This window comes from Apus apus, chromosome 1 (genome assembly GCF_020740795.1).
Source record: "Apus apus isolate bApuApu2 chromosome 1, bApuApu2.pri.cur, whole genome shotgun sequence".
NCBI classification, from domain to species: domain Eukaryota; kingdom Metazoa; phylum Chordata; class Aves; order Apodiformes; family Apodidae; genus Apus; species Apus apus.
The window spans coordinates 113,657,226-113,675,571 of NC_067282.1; the positions used below are offsets into that span (position 1 = coordinate 113,657,226).

The window sequence follows — 18,346 nt, forward strand, 5'->3', positions numbered from 1 at the left end:
CGGGGCGGGGCGGGCAGTCGCCTCCGGGCGTGGGCGGCTCCGCTGGCAGCCGCGGTGGGCCAGGGGGCCCTGGCGGGAGCAGCCCGCCGGCTGAGAAGCCCCCTCGGGCACGGGAGCGGCGGCGGGGCTGGGTGCGGAGGGACGTGCCGCCTGAGCTCCCAGTGCGGTCCCCCCGGGCCGGGGCAGGGCAAGCGAGAGTCCGCGGAAACAGCTTGCTTCCCTACGCTGCCTCAGGTGCGCGGAGAGAGCTTCTGCCGAGGCTGCCGCCGCGCCCGGAGCGTTGCTGTGTTCGGTGTCTGACGCGGCCGTGGGGGAAAGGGGCACCGCGGCCCGCCCTCGGGGCCCCGGCCCCGGCCCCGGCCCCGGCCCCGGCCCCGGCCCCGCCTGCCGTGCGGCTGGAGCGGGAGATGCGCCGGCTTCTTGGCTCTGCTCGGCCCCGGGCCTGATCCGAAGAAAGTAGGTGGTATTTCACATCATTTTGAACTTCAGTCGTGCCATCGGCCTTCTGGGGCAAGCGCGGGTAGGGGCAGAAAGGCAGTGCGGGACACCAGGCGGGTGACTGAGTGTCACAGCTAAGGCTGGAGCAGGGAAAACACTGTCCTTCTCACTTTCAGCACTGTAGTTGGTATAACCAGCTAGTCTTTTGGATGACAGACGAAGCTATTGGTATACGCAGGGTTAAAGAAAGCAAATGCTGTGAAGCTTACTTCATGGGGCAATAGCTTTTGGGTAAAATGAAGTGTGCTGGGCGTACCAGACTATGCAGCAAACACCTGAAAGTTCACATATTTTAGTCAAAGCAAAGGTATTTGTCATATTTATTGCAGTGCTTTTTCATACAGGTTTTACAAAGGCATTCAAAATGATTTTGTAAAAATATTAATACTTCTGGAGCTTCACCTGTATAGCAAATGTACAGGGAATTACAGTAAAAAGTCAGTAAGATTTTTAAGTAAATGTTTTGGATTTGATTCACTGGTGAGTCCTATGTTGCCCTGTGTTGACAGTGAACTGAACTCAGTACCTGAACTTCCAAATGTGTTTCAGCATGAATATCATGTATGGCAGACACACCTCTTTTTTCCTATTTTCACACGAACATCACCAGTACTAATCACAAAGAAAAAAACCAAAACCTTTGCACTGGTGTATAGGATACAAAAAAACAACCACGTAAGCATTTTATTAAATTAAAATCAATCAGTGATCTGTGTTTTTTACTGAGTGGTATCAAACTTTCCTTGCTAGTGCTGCAGTGGCTGCATTATACACTGACAACTGAAGAACCTGAAATAATTGCTGATTCTGTTTAATACATAACTCACGATATATTTGTGCCAAACTGAGAATTCATCAGTGATTGAACACTGCATGGTGCAGCGGTGAGCCCTGGCTAGCTGGAGGACACAGATCAGATCAGGCTTCCTGTTTGCCTTGTCTTTGTGGCTCACACAGCAACAAAGTGTGGGATAAAACCTATCCCAAAGAGTCTGTAGTTTTATGACAAAAAAGATGAAGAGCTGGAAGCAGATGACATAACTGTCCAGAACTGGCACAATAAAATAGTAGCAGAACAGGAACACAGTCCAAGCATTCCAGGTCCAAATGTGTCATGTCATCCAATAGCCTATCTTACATCTTTTAAAGTATTTTTTTAGCATACGTGGATCATGAGCTCAGCAGCAGCTACCATTACAATATTCAAGAGTTTGCAGTTTAGTCTCAGTTTGGGGCTTCCAGGTTAAGGCTTTTGAAGGCTCATTTTCTTTAACCTTTATCTGTTACAGTTGTGAGTACAGCCTATATAGGATTCCTTATATCCTTCTGCTGCAGAGGCACAGAGCTCCTTTGGCAGGAAGGCATAAGAAGGAACATGACTTGTTGCTTGTGATTAGCCCTCCTTTGAGCTGGGATCAAAACTGAGGATGCCCCTCCTGTAGGAGGGTTCCTCGCTCAGTGGGCTGCTCAGGCATCTCCATTGAATTATCTCTGATCTAATGAGTAAGTGATCATTATTCCAGTTTTCCATTTATTGCCACAGAGGCAATAATGCTTTCTCAATCATCCCTGAAGTAAAACTAAACAAAAATATGTTAAAAATTATATACCCATACGTGGGGCTGTTGGAGTGAGTCCAAAGAAGGGCCACCAAGAGGATCAGAGGCCTGGAGCACCTCTGCTATGAAGACAGGCTGAGAGTTGGGGCTGTTCAGCCTGGAGAAGAGAAGGCTCCAGGGAGACCTCATAGCAGCCTTCCAGTGCCTGAAGGGGCTACAGGAAAGCTGGGGAGGGCTTTTTACAAGAGCATGGAGTGAGAGGACAAGGGTTAATGGCTTTAAATTGGAAGAGGGGAGACTTAGGTTAGATATTAGGAGAAGATTCTTCATTGTGTGGGTGGTGAGACACTGGCACAGGTTGCCCAGGAAAGTTGTGGCTGCCCCAGAATTCTGCCAGCTGATAAAGTGTTAAATATCCGGAGAACTAGTTTGAAAAACATTGGTCAAACAACTCTAAGGTTCTTGCACAGAGTAGTATCAGTTTCAAATAATTTACCCTACTTTTTTTTTTCCTAAAACAATGGTTCTGTTTAAAGAAAAACTCAAAATGGTTGGGTGCTATTCATTCTGTAACATTATTTTTAAAATATTTTTTGTTTAATTTTTAAAATTATATCATAATGTCATATCAGACTGCTATTTTATTATGTAATTTACTGATTTGCCATATAGTTCCACAGTGGTACAACACATAATTTTGGACATACTATAAAAATTTCACATTTCTGAGTTTAATCGAGGTCTGTATTTTCTGTATGTGATCTACATGAAGCACAACATTAGCATAATAGAGCTTGTGAACGGTTCTGTCTTGCCATCAAGTAGGAAACAGCGTGCAAAATTGCCACAACTATTGTTTAATTATTAGCGTGTACCCAAATCTATGAAAGAGACCGCAGTCACAGAAAGCAGGACAATGTTAATGTGGTTTCTTTTAATGAAATAAAAAGCTTTTTGTAATGAGTTTTGAAGATGATGTGTGTTGATACTACATCAGCAATTAAATACTGCAGAGATGTACTCCACAAAATATTTGTAGTGTAGTTATTTGAAACAAAATATGTGAGTTCCCTGGAAGTCATCTTTCTTCAATTTATTTACAAAGGATAAGCTCTGATTTCTCTTTTTTTGTTGTCCGTTCTTGAAATTATAACAATTGCCTCTTCAGAATAGCTCAGGCAAAATATGTTGTGGTGGGAAGGACTGATGAACAGGCATTTCCTCTAAAATCCCTGTGGATCCTCCACAGCACTGGAGCTGTGGTTTGAACTTTCTGAAACCTTTCTTTTAGCCTAAATATAAGAAAATACTTCTTTACTCCTAGGGTGACAGAGCACTGGAACAAGCTGCCCAGGGAGGTTGTGAAGTCTCCATCCCTGGAGACATTTAAAACCTGCCTGGATGTGACCCTGTGTAATCTGCTCGAGGGGATCCTGCTCTAGCATGGGGCTGGACTAGATGATCTTCAGAGGTCTCTTCCAACCCCTAACATTCTGGGATTCGGTGTCAATGTCAGCTCTCCAGAATGCCCACATAAATCAAAGTGTCTGTAGTGAAATCAAATGAGTAAAAGATTTACATAAACATGTCAGAGAGCAGAATGTATCTCCGTATTTTCAGCAAAAAAACTGAATGTGAAAGTTATGATAAATTATTAAAAAATATTCTTGCTTCCTGACTGAAAATTAAAGAAAGGCAGAATTACAAATATAATTGTTTAAAGTTCCATTAATCCTATAGCAAATTACATATTTTTTTTCATTTCTACCTCATTCGGCTTTTTTTTTTAATAGGTATGTAAAGCACTCAGTTGGCCACAGGATAGTTTTATATTAAATCTTTGTGATAATATGATGGTAAAGACAAGATGGGAGGTGGCAGCATTTCAGAAACTCTTTATTAGTATGGATGAATAAATGAATTTATTCAGAATTCAGGACATTCTCTGACACTGACTTTAAACCATTATTTTAATTACTGTGTTTCCTGCCTAGGAAGACTTAGATCACATTATCATTGAAAATGTAGAAAGCCAAGAATGATTAATCACATGAGGGAAAGGCTGTGACTATTGTCTACCTGGACTTACATAAAACCTTTGACACTGTCTTCCACTGCATTCTGATGAAAAACTGCTCGTGGCTCAGACAGGTGTTCGCTCTGCTGGGTAAAACACCGCCTGGATGGCCAGGCCCAGAGAGTGGTGCTGAATGGGGTTCAATCCAGCTCGTGGCTGGTCACAAGTGGGGCTCCTCAGGGCTCAGAGCTGGCACCACTTCTTTTGGACATCTTTATCAACAACCTCAATGAGGAGATAGAGTGTCAGCAAGTCAGCAAGTTTGCAGATGACACCAAGATGGGAGAGAGTGTTGGTCTGCCTGAAGGTAGGGAGGCTCTACAGAGAGACTTGGACAGACTAGATTGATAGGCCAAGGTCAACTGTATGAAGTTCAACAAGGCCAAGTGCCGGGTCCTGGAACACCCCCCTGCTCCCTGCTCTGTGCACACCTGGAGATGACAGCAAATCTCTGACCCTGTGTGTGGGCCAGCTCCTTGCACACCAGGTGATGGACCTTGCTCTGGGGACAACCCCCTTGCCCTGAAACTGCTTCAAAAACCAATAGTAACAGAAAAAAAACCCAACAAAAGTCAATTTTGTTTTCATTGAGCAGGGCAGAGAGCACATGCTCCCCCCACCAGCACAGAAGAGCAGGCGCCCAAGTGTCACAGGGGGTGAGGGAACAGGGGTGTGTGTGAAGGGTGTATGGGCAAAAGGTAGGGAATGGGCAAGAGTCTGAGTGTGCCGAGGGGTGTGCAAGGGCTAAGGGGCACGTGGCATTAGCTTGTGCACAGGGGCGTGTGAAGTCTCCGTGTGCACAAATGAAGGGGTGTGCAAGGGGTTTGCATGTGCAAAGGAGTGTGTAAAGCGGTGTGTGAAGTCCTGGGTGTGCAAGGGCTAATGGAGTTTGCAGCACCAGTGCTTGCAAACGGTGTGTGTAAAGGCTGTGTGTGCACAAAGATGTGCAAGAACCAAGAGCCATGGAGGTGCACACAAAGGCCCAGGGATGTCCTGGGGAGTGCATGGGGGGGCTGCAGGTGCACAGGGGCGTGCAAGGTGTGTGCAAGTGGCGCTCACCCGCCTTCCTCTGGCAGTTGTTGGATGAGGGCTCGTTGATCTCCTTCAGCTCCTCCCTCAGGTGCAGCCACAACCACAATGTGGCATTCCCAAGAGGGCCCTCCATTCATGAATGTTTTCGGCTCTGGAATGCCACAAATGGCTTCCTTATGGACAAAAGTTCTTTTGTTACCTTTATGAATGCAGATCTTTCTTCTTCTGCAATCAATATGTCATCCACATACTATAGAAGCAGATGTTCTGGTTTTGTTCTTGAATAATCTTGTTTCCATACCTCAAGTTCTTTTGCCAGTTGCTTTCCAAAAATCTTTGGGCTATTCTTAAATCCATGTGGTAGCCTTGTCCCTGTTATCTGCATCTTTTGCCCTGTTTGTGGATTCTCCCACTCAAAAGCAGTTTCCTGCTGTCCTCGTCCCGGGGTATGCAAAAGAAAGCATTTTTCAAATCAAGCACTGCAAACCACTGATGTTCTTTCCTTAAAGCTGTTAACAGAGTGTACAGATTTGCCACTACAAGGTGTATGTCCTTAACTAGTTGACTTACAGCTCTTAGATCCTGTACCAACCTATACTCACCAGAGGGTTTTCTGACTGGTTAGACTGGGGAATTGTACTCGGATTCACATTCTTCGAGAACTTTATTTTCCACAAACTTCTCAATTAATTTCGTAATCCTTTTCCTGGTTTCTAGTTTAATCGCACACTGTTGGATCCTCTCTTATGAAGACAGGCCGAGGAAGTTGGGGCTGTTCACCCTGAAGAAGACTCCCAGGGATGTTATAGTGACCTTCCAGTACTGGAAAATGGCCTACTAAGAAGGCTGGGGAAGAACCGTCCACAAAGGCATGTAACAATAGGACAAGAGGTAATGGTTTCAAGCTAAAGAAGGGTAGATTTAGGTTGGACATTAGGAAAAAGTTCTTTATCATAGAATTCTAGAATCACTTAGGTTGGAAAAGACCTTTACAGTCATCCAATCCTACCATTAACCCTACTCTACGAAGTCCAGCAATAAGCCATATTCCCAAGTGCCACATCTAGACAACTTTTAAACACATCCAGGGATGGTGACTCAACCACCCCCCTGGGCAGCCTGTTCCAATGTCTGACAACCCTTTTAGTGAAAAAGTTCTTCCTAATGTCTAGTCTATACCTCCCCTGGAACAGCTCGAGGCCATTTCCTCTTGTTCTACCACCAGTTACTTGTGAGAAGAGACCAGTGCCTACCTCTTTATATTGTCTTTTCAGGTAGTTGTAGAGGGTGATGAGGTCTCTCCTCAGCCTCCTTTTCTTCAGACTAAACAGCCCCAGTTCCCTCAGCTGCTCCTCATAAGTCTTATTCTCAAGGCCCTTCACCAGCTTCGTTGCCCTTCTTTGGACTTGCTTCAGCATCTCAATGTCCTTCTTGTACTGAGGTGCCCAAAACTGGACACAGCACTCGAAGTGCAGAGTTCTTAGGCTTGACTAAGTTTTGAGAGATCAGGCCATGAATTTTCTTAGGTCAGCTTCAAACTGCTGCTGTGTATGTGCCATCAGATCAAACCTTCAGAACCGGGTGGTGGATGAGCTTGGCAGTAACACTGCTCACCTGCTTATGGCTGCTCATGTTGTTTATTTCTATGTGCCCCAGCCACTGTGGGTTAAAACCTCTCCAGCTCGTTCTTGGGCACTGGGTAGGACACTCACACAACTGCCACCCACCCACTAGTCTGTGAAATCAAGGGTAATGCCTTCATGTCTCCATGCACTGCAAAGCTAAAGCTTCTCTCCTGACCTGTGTCTTGGAACAGGAAGAAGATTTAAGATGCCTTAATGAGCTGCCAACTTTGCAATTGTCTGTATACAGAATGAACAGCAGCAAATTAAACATGCCACCTCCTCTATGCTTCAAAAAATTGGGTTACTGCATGCAAGCTGCCTCCTGCAAATGGTTCCTGGAGAATTTTGACTTCCAAACTCTGCCTGAGAATAATTTGAGAGAGTGCTTGGAGTTGAGCCTTGACAAAGCATGTTTCTGGACCTATTTGGTGCTCCTGCGCACCACCCAGCTTGTTGGAGAATCACCACCTCTGCATGGAAGTAAAAAAAATGTTTATGAAGAAAAAAGAACTAAATGCTATTTTAAAGCAAGTTTAGGGAGGTGCTATTTCCTTTAACTCAAATATGTATTTCTATTTGAATGAATAACACTGATTGTTTACAATAAATGGTATTCCTGATCATATTCAGCTTTGAAATATTTATAATGAATTTTAAAATGAATTAATAAAGCACTTTAAAAATGTGGGATTAAAGTTAGCCTTAATGTGAGGACCTAAAAGGGTCACTATTCAAATGTTTCTCAAATCTATCTAAGAATAATATCCTTCTCAGAGGTGGATTTGAAATGGAAATTGGTATAATGCATTACACAAATGTTAAGAAACTGAGAGATTTTCAGATAGAGTATTAGCCTATTTCATTAAAAAAAAAAAGAAAAAACGAAAGAACCTTCTAAAATATTCAGTTATGCTTTACTAAATCACTAAAGACTTAATATTCCCCAAAGAAAAAATCAACACTTAGTTTTCTTTCAGCAGTTCTATTACATGCACTTCCTGAAGAGCTGAGGATTGGAAGGAGGAGGGTGAGACAGGCAGGATGTCTAACTTTATTTAAATCAAAGTTTAAAGTCAAGTATTTGAGAGGTTAATAACTATCAAAATTAGAAATTCTTTTCCATCAAAAGTCTTGCTGTTCTAAGCTTTTATGTGAAAATACACATATGACCAAATAAATTATTACCACACTTTGTTATTTACCTTTTCATTGATATATTGTAATGAATTTAAATACCTCCAGTACATGCAGGTGTATGACTTTGTCCTAAAAAATACAGCAATTAGGAAGTAAATATTAGAGGCAATCAGTCACTGAAAGCATCTCTCCATTACCTTCAGCTTTATGATCCTTAAAAACTGCAGTGGGGAATCCTTATTTAATGTAGAAAAATAACATCTAATAGCTGGAAAATGTTTTAAGTTCCTTTCAATTGCAAGTTACAAGATAATAATCTTGTGGGAACATGCCTCAGCATTTCCATGTATTCAAGGCTGACAAAATAAAATGTCTCCTTTAATTTTTTTGGCAGTTGCAGAAAAGTGATTGAAACCTTTTGTTATACAACCTTCAAGATTAAGTGATTACATCTGTTGAGCAGTTTTTGAAGGACATAATATAGATTTGGGTAATTAGCTACAAGCTCTTTTTTTCCATTAACTTTTAGGCAGAGTACTGTCTCCAAAGTTTATTATCAGACTTAAGAGTTGCAAGTGATGTTATGAAGTTAAAGCCACTTGATTATTGCAGATTTTTACAATCTTCAAATAATCCCAGTGCAGTTTCCTTGCTGTCTGAACTAATCAAGCAGATAATGGATTTCACATTTCACAGTAATGGAAAACTGTCAGGAACATTTTGAGGCATTAGTGACTGTGGGCATAATACACCCTTTAACTGTTTTCATCTGAAGGAGAAACATGTAGCTTTTGCCCTGAGCAGCTGCATCTTTTGAATGAATGTTGAAATAATACCAGTTAATTTGCTGATGCGGTTTGTGTGAATGTCTATACATAATGGATTTGTTTTGTTGCTTCTGCAGAAGCTATCTGAATTTATTCACAACAAAGAAGGTTTCAGTTTTGTTCCTCAGATCTCATTATGCTAGAACTATTTTTGTGATCTGCTGTGATGTGAGCTATCTTGTATCTGACAATCCATTGCAAAGAAATGACAAACAACTGCATCTCCTATGGAAAGCCTTATGGCAGCTATTACAGTCAGTACTGATCTATGCTAATAATTTTCTTACTCATTCCACAAAATGCAAAATCTTTTCTTTTTATATTGTCTTTTGGATGGAATGCCACTACTAAAATAATTGTCACAGTCATGATTCATGGTGGGCTATGATTCCGCCAACAATCAATCAATATCAGCGTATCAGGCTCCATCATCGTATCAGACCATGTTCATAGTGTTTATTCTCTATTGTTTGTGTATTGAGTAAATAATCTTTAGATATTATGCCTTCCATATGCAGTATTTCTCTTTCCATGTCAAAAAACTGCACATGCAAGAAATGTCTAGCTGCACTTTTTTAGGTATACACAGTTTGCTTCACATTTATATTTCAAATATATCATTTGCACTGTAATTCTCAAGACTGTAACAATTCTAAGGCTTCTTAGGTTTTAGGGGTACTGCGTAGGTGCGAATTACTGCTGTTTTAAGTTAGACAGAGAATTTGATTTCAATAAAATTGATCTTTAATTTTCTCACCCTTCAGTAAGGGTAGTTAAACTGCAGAGAGCCAGACAAGAAAGAGTCCAGAAAAATACTTGTTTCACTTTTCTGCCTCATGGTGGCCAGCTTCTTCAGGCACCCAGAGATCACAGTCAGCATCTGATCCATACCTGAGGGAATTTTCTTCTTGCTTTGAAACTCCCAGAGTCTTTTTCCCTAATATGAAGGAGACTTTGGTTTTCTCAAGTCCTTATTCTGTAATTTTGTGAGCACCTCCACAAACATCAGGAAAGCAACATGTCAAAGCTGAAGCCCATGTGCAGTTCTCAGAGTGCTTGTTTTGTAACACAAACCAGTGCTAACAAAGAACAAGCATTTCCTGATGACATAACAATTGTAAGCTTTCCAGACATTTCCAGTCCAGGGTGGTAGCTCCTAGTTCATGGGAGAAAGTTCTGCTCACATCCCTGCTCCTGGGGGTGGTGGGTAGTCTCCATCCCTTTTGATGGAGTTTTAAGGTACATGAATGGACTCACAATGAAGATATTATTATTATTATTATTATTATTATTATTATTATTATTATTATTATTATCCCCAATGTGTAAGGAGGATAAGGAGTAACCTCATTGTGTGGCCACCAGGCTATACTGTCTCTTGGAAAATGAAAACTGTTCTTTCATACCCCAGTTTGTTCCTGGAGGTCATTATATAATGTGAAGTTTCTTAAGTGCTAATTATGGGTCATTCTTTTTGTTCTTTATTTCATTGCCAGTTGGTTGCGTCATCTGTTAACGATGAACATTAAATACTTATAAAAATATAAAAGGATAATTTCTAAGCAGTTATTTGTGTGACGCAAAGACATGACAATGTATTTTGAATACTTTATTAGTAATGAAAATATTCGTCAAAGCTCTGACTCCACTTAAAGCTTGCTTAGCTCCATCAACAAGGAAATGTTTTCTTACTGAGTAGACTGAAACCCTATGCAGTAAGTCTTGTGAGGCCACACCTGGAGTGTTGTGTCCAGTTTTGGGCACCTCAATTCAAGAGAGATCTCGAGGTGCTGGAGTGAGTACAGAGGAGGGCAACGAAGCTGGTGAAGGGCCTAGAGAATAAATCTTAAGAAGAACACTTGAAGGAGCTGGGAATGTTTAGTTTGGGGAAGAGGAGGCTGAGGGGAGACCTCATCAGTCTCTACAACTACCTGAAAACTCATTGTTGAGAGGTTGGTGCTAATCTCTTCTCACAGGTAAATTAGCGACAGAACAAGAGGGAATGGCTTCAAGCTGCAACAGGGGAGGTTTAGACTGGACGTGAGGAAAAAAATTTTCACAGGAAGAGTGGTTAGACACTGGAATAGGCTGCCCAGGGAGGTGGGAGGTGGTTGAGTCACCATCCCTGTATGTGTTTAAGGGTCATTTGGATTTGCTGTTGGTGGGTATGGTTTAGGGGAGAACTTTGTAGAGTAGGGATGATGGTTGGACTTGGTGATCTCAAGGGTCTTTTCCAGCCTGAATGGTTCTATGATTCTATAAGTAAGAAGTTAAAATTATGTCACCAGAAGTAGTAGTATCATCTTAAATACTGTTTTATGTTCTTGTGAAGTAGAAGAAATAAAATAGAAGACTTAAGAATGGCCTTGAAAAGAACTTTAAGAAATAAAAGTATGTAGAAGTTGTAAAAAGTTAGACAAATAATACTTTAGAAACCTTGATATATAAAATACAGTAGTTCTACACTAAAAGCATGAGTTTGAATTAGAGTAACTCCTTAAAAAAGTTTCTTCTGCATCTTGCACATGTCAATTTTTCTGTTTGCATTGCTCCATTAAGTTCAAGGCACAGTTATTACAGTTTTGGGTTTTTTTATAAAGAAAATGATACACAAATACACTACTAGTAAGACAAATATTAAAAAATAGGCTTAAATCCAGTATACTCAAATATCCATTTTCAGATATCTTCTGGACATAGACCAGAAATGAGGATAACATTATCCACTCCAATTTCTCCAGTTTTGCCCTTCCCACGTTCTGATTCAAAAGTGACCTGTCATAAGAAAAGAGATGTATTAACACTGGAAATGTAAGTTATCGAACCATTCAGCAGCTCTTAATGTTTAATAGTTATAATGCTATATCTGAGGAATGTTTTATCACAATACAGACATTAATTATTTAAATCCCTTCAGTTTTTAGAGTTTCTGTGTATTATTTTAACTAGATTGATAATCCTCTGCACAGACTTAAAATACCAAGTAGTCTCCTCTAATAAGATAACTTATTTTCATTGTACAAAGAAAATGCATACTAAGTGAAATCCTATTATAATAAAGTAGTTTTATCACAGTATGTGATGCTAGTGCTGTCCTTTACTTGAAGATGTTACAATTGTTCATTTTTTATGTATTTGGATCTTTAGATTTTGGGTGTATATAGTATATATATTTACTTTGTATATGTATATGGTATATATATATAATCATAAAATGAATAATAGAATGGTTGAGGTTGGAAGAGACCTGGAAGATCATCAGGTTCCAACCTCCCTGCTATGAGCAGGGACACCTCACACTAGACCTGCACAAAGCCTCATCCAACCTGGCCATAATACTATGTATATAGTACATATACTATCTAAAGAGAGTAGGCTCATTTTTATTAATAGGATGGCTGGGTTTTTATTTTATAGTCTGATTCTCATTTATGTAAAGGCTTTTCTACATCATTCCAGCAGGGCAAAGAACCTTGACAAGGGCTTGCATTTAATTTACACTTACAGTATTCAGTTATACAGTACAAGTCTTTATACTGCACTGGAAACATTCAGTCACATAAATGAAAACCAGGCCCTAGAAATTCAAGGATAAACTTGCTGACATCCTGATAAAGGCAGTTTTCAGCCATACATCAGTGCACAGCATTCCCTGTTGGCTAGTATGTCTTGCTCCTAAGGTAACTGACCATCCTTGATTATAAATGATGTCTCCTTTTGCTCCAGTGGTCTGGTTTGGTATAGTTTGAGAGCATCCACTTCTATGAAAAGGAAAATTTCTGTTTTTCCAAGCATGTATGTATGCTTCTGTTACATGAGATATTAAGGAGAGATTTTGATTACTTGTGTTATTTTATGATCTGATGCACTTTTTTTATAAAATGATAGGATTACTGGCATCAGTGTCCTAATCAGCTGGGGTAACTTGGTTCTGAAATTACAACCAGACAATACCTTGTCTGCCTCCTAAAATGAGTGTTCCTGTTTCCCATTTCAGATAAGCCTTTCAGTTGCCAGTAAGCAATGCCTATAAAGCAGTTGGTGGAACACTTGAGGATTAGGAAATTAAGCTGTTGTGCAGGTTATGGTAGTTGGCTTATACATTGTGTTACACTTACACTGTTAGTGGTTTCAGCCCCCTGAAATATTTCTATTTTTCCAGTTCTCCACCTTTCATCATTTCCTCTGTTCTGCTCCCAGACAGGAGCAGTTCTTTTGTTTGCCAGGAACACTCGAAGTTTCCCCACTTTCTCGCCAGCAAGCCGGTAACTGAAAATCAGGCAGTAGCTGCTCTTTGGTTTGAGCTCAGTGAGGAGAAGCTTTAGACGCCCCGTATCCTTCTTGTGCCCCACAAAAGCTGGAACTGCCATGTAGTACCCATCGCCTTGTAACAACAAAAAATGGAAAATGCATCTTTAATGGAGATGTTATTTATTAGCAAATTGAATACATATTTGCTAAGAAAATATGTGGAATCAGGCTGGAGAAAAGCAGCAGGGAGTGTACTTTGGAAGGAATAATCTTGCACTGTTGGAAGTCGGACCAGTTTACAGAGGAGATGAGTCTATATTTCACTGGCAACTAGAGCAATTCTTTCTTGCACTATCTTTCAAAGGCAAAACCATCTCAGTTTTTCAAATGCAACAGCCTGAAACATACTGCTGTGCCCCTGTGGTCAGACCATTTCCAGGACCTGAACTAGCTCAATACTCTCTTCACTGTCCTCAGCAGTGATGATAAACTCATAAAGAAGCTGATAGCTTATCCCCCAAATCCCAGAAGACCAATAAAAGGACAGAGATACACAAAGTGATACATCTGGGCCCATAAATAAAGCCATTATCATCAGATGTAAGTTTGGAGAGGAAGGCTGAGGTCACGATAAGGTCTTCCTGGAAGTGACAGCACGGAGAAGGGACTTAGAGAAAAGGAAATATACAGAGCAGGAGAGGAAGGATTAGTGAAGAAAGACTGGGATGGAAAAACTGTGAGGGAAGAGGGAGAAAATGTGTGTTTAGGAACTGGAGTGAGTGGCCTGCAGGATTCACTGGTCATACTACAGCAGCAGCTTCTGCAACACTTCCTGTGTCACAAGAGAAGAGACACCCTTGAAACATGTTTCTTTGGCCACAGCCTATTACGTCCATCAGCGCAGCAGTGACACATTGCACTCATGGAGCTCTGTCTCAGGTTTTATCAGGCCTGCAGCTGGTACCAGGTCGGGTATCAGTTGTTCTTGACTAGCCCCCTGCCCTTGGCTCACTCTGAGGAATGCCATCACTAGTTTGTCTTGCAGAGTTCACGATTTCTGAGCAGTTACCACAGTGATGTCAAAGCCACATGAGCGACTAGATTGCCACATCCATCTATACAACAAATGTGTGGTTAAATGCCCTGCCAGCTTTGGAGACAATCAACAGGTAACTAGTAATGTTTCCCTTGCCTTGTACTTTGCAATTCTGAACAGTTATAGTCTATTAATTTTTGTCATATTTTGATTAATTTGTGTTGAAATATGTTGCTGATTACCAGTTGCCACTGGATATTTCAAAGAAACAATTACCACTCAAAGCATTCTCTGCCTCCTTTTTTCTTGCTAATTCTTGATTCTGTTTTCCTCTCCATCCCCCTTTTTTTGGAAGGAGTGAGCAATCAAAGAAAAGCATAGCTAAAGGACAGATATTTAAATACCTCTATCTCGATCAGCAGGATTCCAGTCAAAGTCATCATCAGCCTCTTGTTTCCAGTCACAGACCCCTCGGCTGAAGCTGCAATCAACTGAAAAAAAGAAAAATTACAATGGAGGTTTGGAGAAAAGAGGAGCATTGTATTGTAAGCACTGATAAAAATAATTTGTTCTTTATTTAACCAGTTATGAATGTATAGGTCATTCTAAAATTATCTACAATCTGAGTTCAGATAGTGTTGACCTAGATTAAATTGCAAGAAAGAAAAACATCAGAATTTATGTAGTAATTTTTTCTTCAACTCACAAAAAAATCTGTTGTGTCTTTTTACTGCCAATCTCCTGCCTGTACATGAGTTTGTAATCTGTGACTTCTGTATACTGAGTGCCTGCTGATAGCCAGGTATACTTGGAGGTGTTAGTTTTGAACTCTAGCATAATAAATAGTTTGGGATCTGCCAACTTTAGAGCTTTCCTCTCTCCATTTGTCACACTGCTGTAGTTGTAACCAGCTGAGATGCTCAAACTCCAGTGCTTTCCATTGAAAGAGAGAAGCTGGCCTCCCATCCTGACTTATTTTACAGTAATTTTTTTATGTGAGAAAGAACAGGTAGTATCATCTTACCCTGATATCTACAGGACTTAATGATGAATTGGAAAATAACAGAAAATAACCGGCATAATATTTAAGATTTAGGGTAAATATTTATTCAGGGTTTTTTCAGGGGAAACTCCTATTGACTTGTGACAGAGGACCAGGAGAAAAAAAAAAAAGAGAGTAGGGTTGAAGGATGTTGGCATATGGTTGCATGCTATGCAACACTCTAACATGGTTTCATTTTATAGATAACCAAAATTACTATTTTTTTACGACTCTGAAATAAATCAAGTGAAATCCAATTGCCAGTCAAGTTTCAATGTGGGGGAACATTGCACACCTGGCTTAAGAAAAGTTAAAGGATGTTTTGAAAAGGATGCAAAAAAAGCTCATATTGGAAGTGGCAGAATGGTTTGGCCAGATGCTGTCTCTAATGTGCTCACCAAACCTTTATTTTATGTTAAAGGCTTTTGCACTGGCTTTTGTTTAGCTAATATAACTTGTAATGAAAAGACACAATACAAAGGAAAATAAATGCCATAGGATAAAAGTAATCTACCTTCTTGGTCTGGTCTTGACACTGGAACTTTCCTCTGTTCCTGGTGACGGCTGAAGACAGCTGCTTCTTTCACCTTGGAAGCTAGAGAAAAACAGCTTGTCAAGTGCCAAGTCATCATGGGAACAGAAAACAGAACTTTATTCCTTTATACCAGTTACCATAATTTCTTTAAATAACCCAATGTATGTGTTGCCCACACCACCACCAAACTCACACTCCTAACCCCAGTCAGATACTAACTCTGAATTTTAAAACTTTGTTTAAATTACTGTTTTTCCTCAGCACTGGACCTTCTAAGCTGTAGGCAATGGAGCTGCAAGATTCACAGGGTCATAAAAGACTGAACATAATCTTTCTTTGGTGTGATGATCTGCTTTCTTGCTACAAAACTTCAACTAATGATCAAAGTACTGAACTCTATCAGACAGCAAAAACAATGGACTCAGTGGCTTGGCAGCACTTTGCCAACAGCAGCCTCAAAAAATGGGTAATGTCAGAAACTCTGTAACAGCTATCAATGCTGGGGTATCACAGGTCCACAGCTCTGTGTTCAGGTTAAGTGACAGCTGGTGCTGCTGTAACAGAAACTCCATAAAATTATTTGCCTGAAGCTGTACTCCCTGCTGGAGCATGTGTTCTCCTGCAAACCTGATCAGCTCTGCTGCCTGGTGGGAAGGAAAGGTGCAGTGACTGCTCGAGCTCTTCCTCCCTTCCCTGCAACAGCTGGCAAACACAGCCTGATGTTTTGATAACTGGCCCTGATGGGAACCTCCAAACAAGTAATTTTGTAAGAATTGGTTGAAGTGTCTCATGCCAAATTGGAAAAATTGCTACATCAGCATAGTCAAGGAGTGTTAGATTCCTTCTCTAAGATATTGGCCTCTAAGATATTGAGGTAGGTACTCAGGATGCACTAGTTTTCACCAGGAGGCACAGAGATCAAGGCAAAACCTTTCCTGTCTGATGAACTACAAAGGTATAGAAGATTGCAAATTCTTAATTACTTTAAGTAATGCTCTAAAATACTCTAAGTATTTTTATAGTTCCATGATTAAGATTGTTTTGTACTGTTTCAAGTGATTTATAGAGAATTTACCCACTAAAAAAAACACCTGATAATCTCAACTTCCTTGTGCAAAGCCCATGTAAGTAACTAATCACACATGAGATAAGGGCAAGACCTGCTCACACTGGCAGGTGATTCTATCCTTTGCAAATATGTATGCAGATGATAACTATGATGTATATATACACATACACACCACTATGAAAAGAGAAGGAGCTTCTATGTGCCACCTTATAGCACAAGTGAGAACAGATCTTTTGGATTACTCCTTACAGAAGGTGTTGGTGAAAACCTGACAGAATTAAGTTCACTTTTCAGCCACATCACGTGGGCAGCAGTGCTAAGAAAAGCTCAGACTTCCTCAATAGTGCCAGATGATAGGAGCTATGGAAATTACTTTTCTCTTCTCAGCATTGTATCATTCATGCTCTTGGAAAGTAGCAAATGCCAAATATTTTTTAAAATTACTTTCACATGCATGCACATTTTTTCAGAGGGGAGTTTGTTCCTGTGAGTTCCACTGAGGTAGGGCTTTCCATCCAAATACTGGATGCACATACTCAATTTTAAGAATATACATATAATCCACTGCAATCCAGAGCCTCCTAGCACCATAAAGAGTATGCCATATACTTAACCTTTCTTCTTCAAAACTGTAAAAAATTGCTCTGCATGTACACCAGAGAAAACACACACCACCGAAGAGGCCCTGGAGACACTTTCAGAGGTGCTGAATTGAGCTGAGAAAGGAGATTCCTGCAATCTTACAAGCTTTCTGATGAATTGCCAGGAGTGTGTCCACTCCTGTTGTACTTGCAGCCTTCCCCTCAACCAGACCATTGCTTACACCTGGATTAATTAATCTTTCTCCAAATTAATATATGTCTAGATATACACATTTAGGAATAGGCACATAGAGATTAGGTGTAAAGTTTCCTGTCATGCCATAAACTTGGCCTTGTACTTGGTGAAAGAGGCTCAGGCTGTGAAAACCCTTGCCAAAATGAAGAGAGCCATTAAAATATGATCAGTTCTGGAGAGATTGGAGTGATTTAACAGAAGACAACAGATGCCAGAATGATTTACTGAGTTATTGAATTACACTTGAATTCGCTTGAGGGATATACATGCAGGTGTAGCTGTGTGCTGCAGATGCTACAAGTGAAGAACTGACAGGCACATAAAAAGAGCCAAATTTTCTATCCAAATCTATTTTTGTTTTCTGTGTCAGCCATTACACTTAGGTTCAACCCTCACTGGAAGATATCACCAGTGTGTTATGAGAAGCTGTGAGTTTCAGCTTACAGAAAGATTTCCAAGAAACCTTACTTCTTGTAACATGCCTGCATTTTACATTGAACCATCACTGGACATAGCCAGGATCCAAGGTTTACCTCTGTAGTACTAGGCAGGAGTCAGGATTACTCTTTTCAGTTCTTCTTCCGTCAAGTGGTGCTTGCAGAGAGGTAGTCCTTGTCTCATGTTCCCTGAGAACATGCTCTCACCAGCAAAAGCTCACATACATCCCACTTTAATCACAGCAGAGTCTACCCTTCCTTCTGTACTGCTGGTGCCCACCCATCAACTTATCTGCAGCACTAGCTACTAAATGATCTCTACATACGAAAGCCTTTGCATCATGGTGCCCCACATTCTTAACCACTGATGTAATCATGATACTC

General features: G+C 40.7%; 1 protein-coding gene and 1 long non-coding RNA gene across 2 annotated transcripts in view; one reads left to right on the top strand and one right to left on the bottom strand.

The window, feature by feature from the left end:
- Nucleotides 1-5: 5 nt before the first annotated feature.
- LOC127389965 (uncharacterized) lies at nt 6-7,983 on the top strand. The gene is made up of 3 exons (XR_007890775.1): nt 6-456; nt 5,884-6,057; nt 6,983-7,983. It is a non-coding gene; the product is annotated as an uncharacterized LOC127389965 (long non-coding RNA).
- A 3,358-nt stretch (nt 7,984-11,341) lies between these two features.
- Nucleotides 11,342-18,346, bottom strand: part of EGFL6 (EGF like domain multiple 6) — a 39,394-nt gene continuing 32,389 nt past the window's right edge. The window contains exons 9-12 of the mRNA XM_051630868.1: nt 15,599-15,679; nt 14,447-14,533; nt 12,874-13,139; nt 11,342-11,530 (exon numbers count right to left, since the gene is read on the bottom strand). Of these exons, the coding sequence (XP_051486828.1) occupies nt 11,435-11,530; nt 12,874-13,139; nt 14,447-14,533; nt 15,599-15,679 (530 nt within the window). The 3' untranslated portion in view covers nt 11,342-11,434. The remainder of the gene's footprint in view (nt 11,531-12,873; nt 13,140-14,446; nt 14,534-15,598; nt 15,680-18,346) is intronic.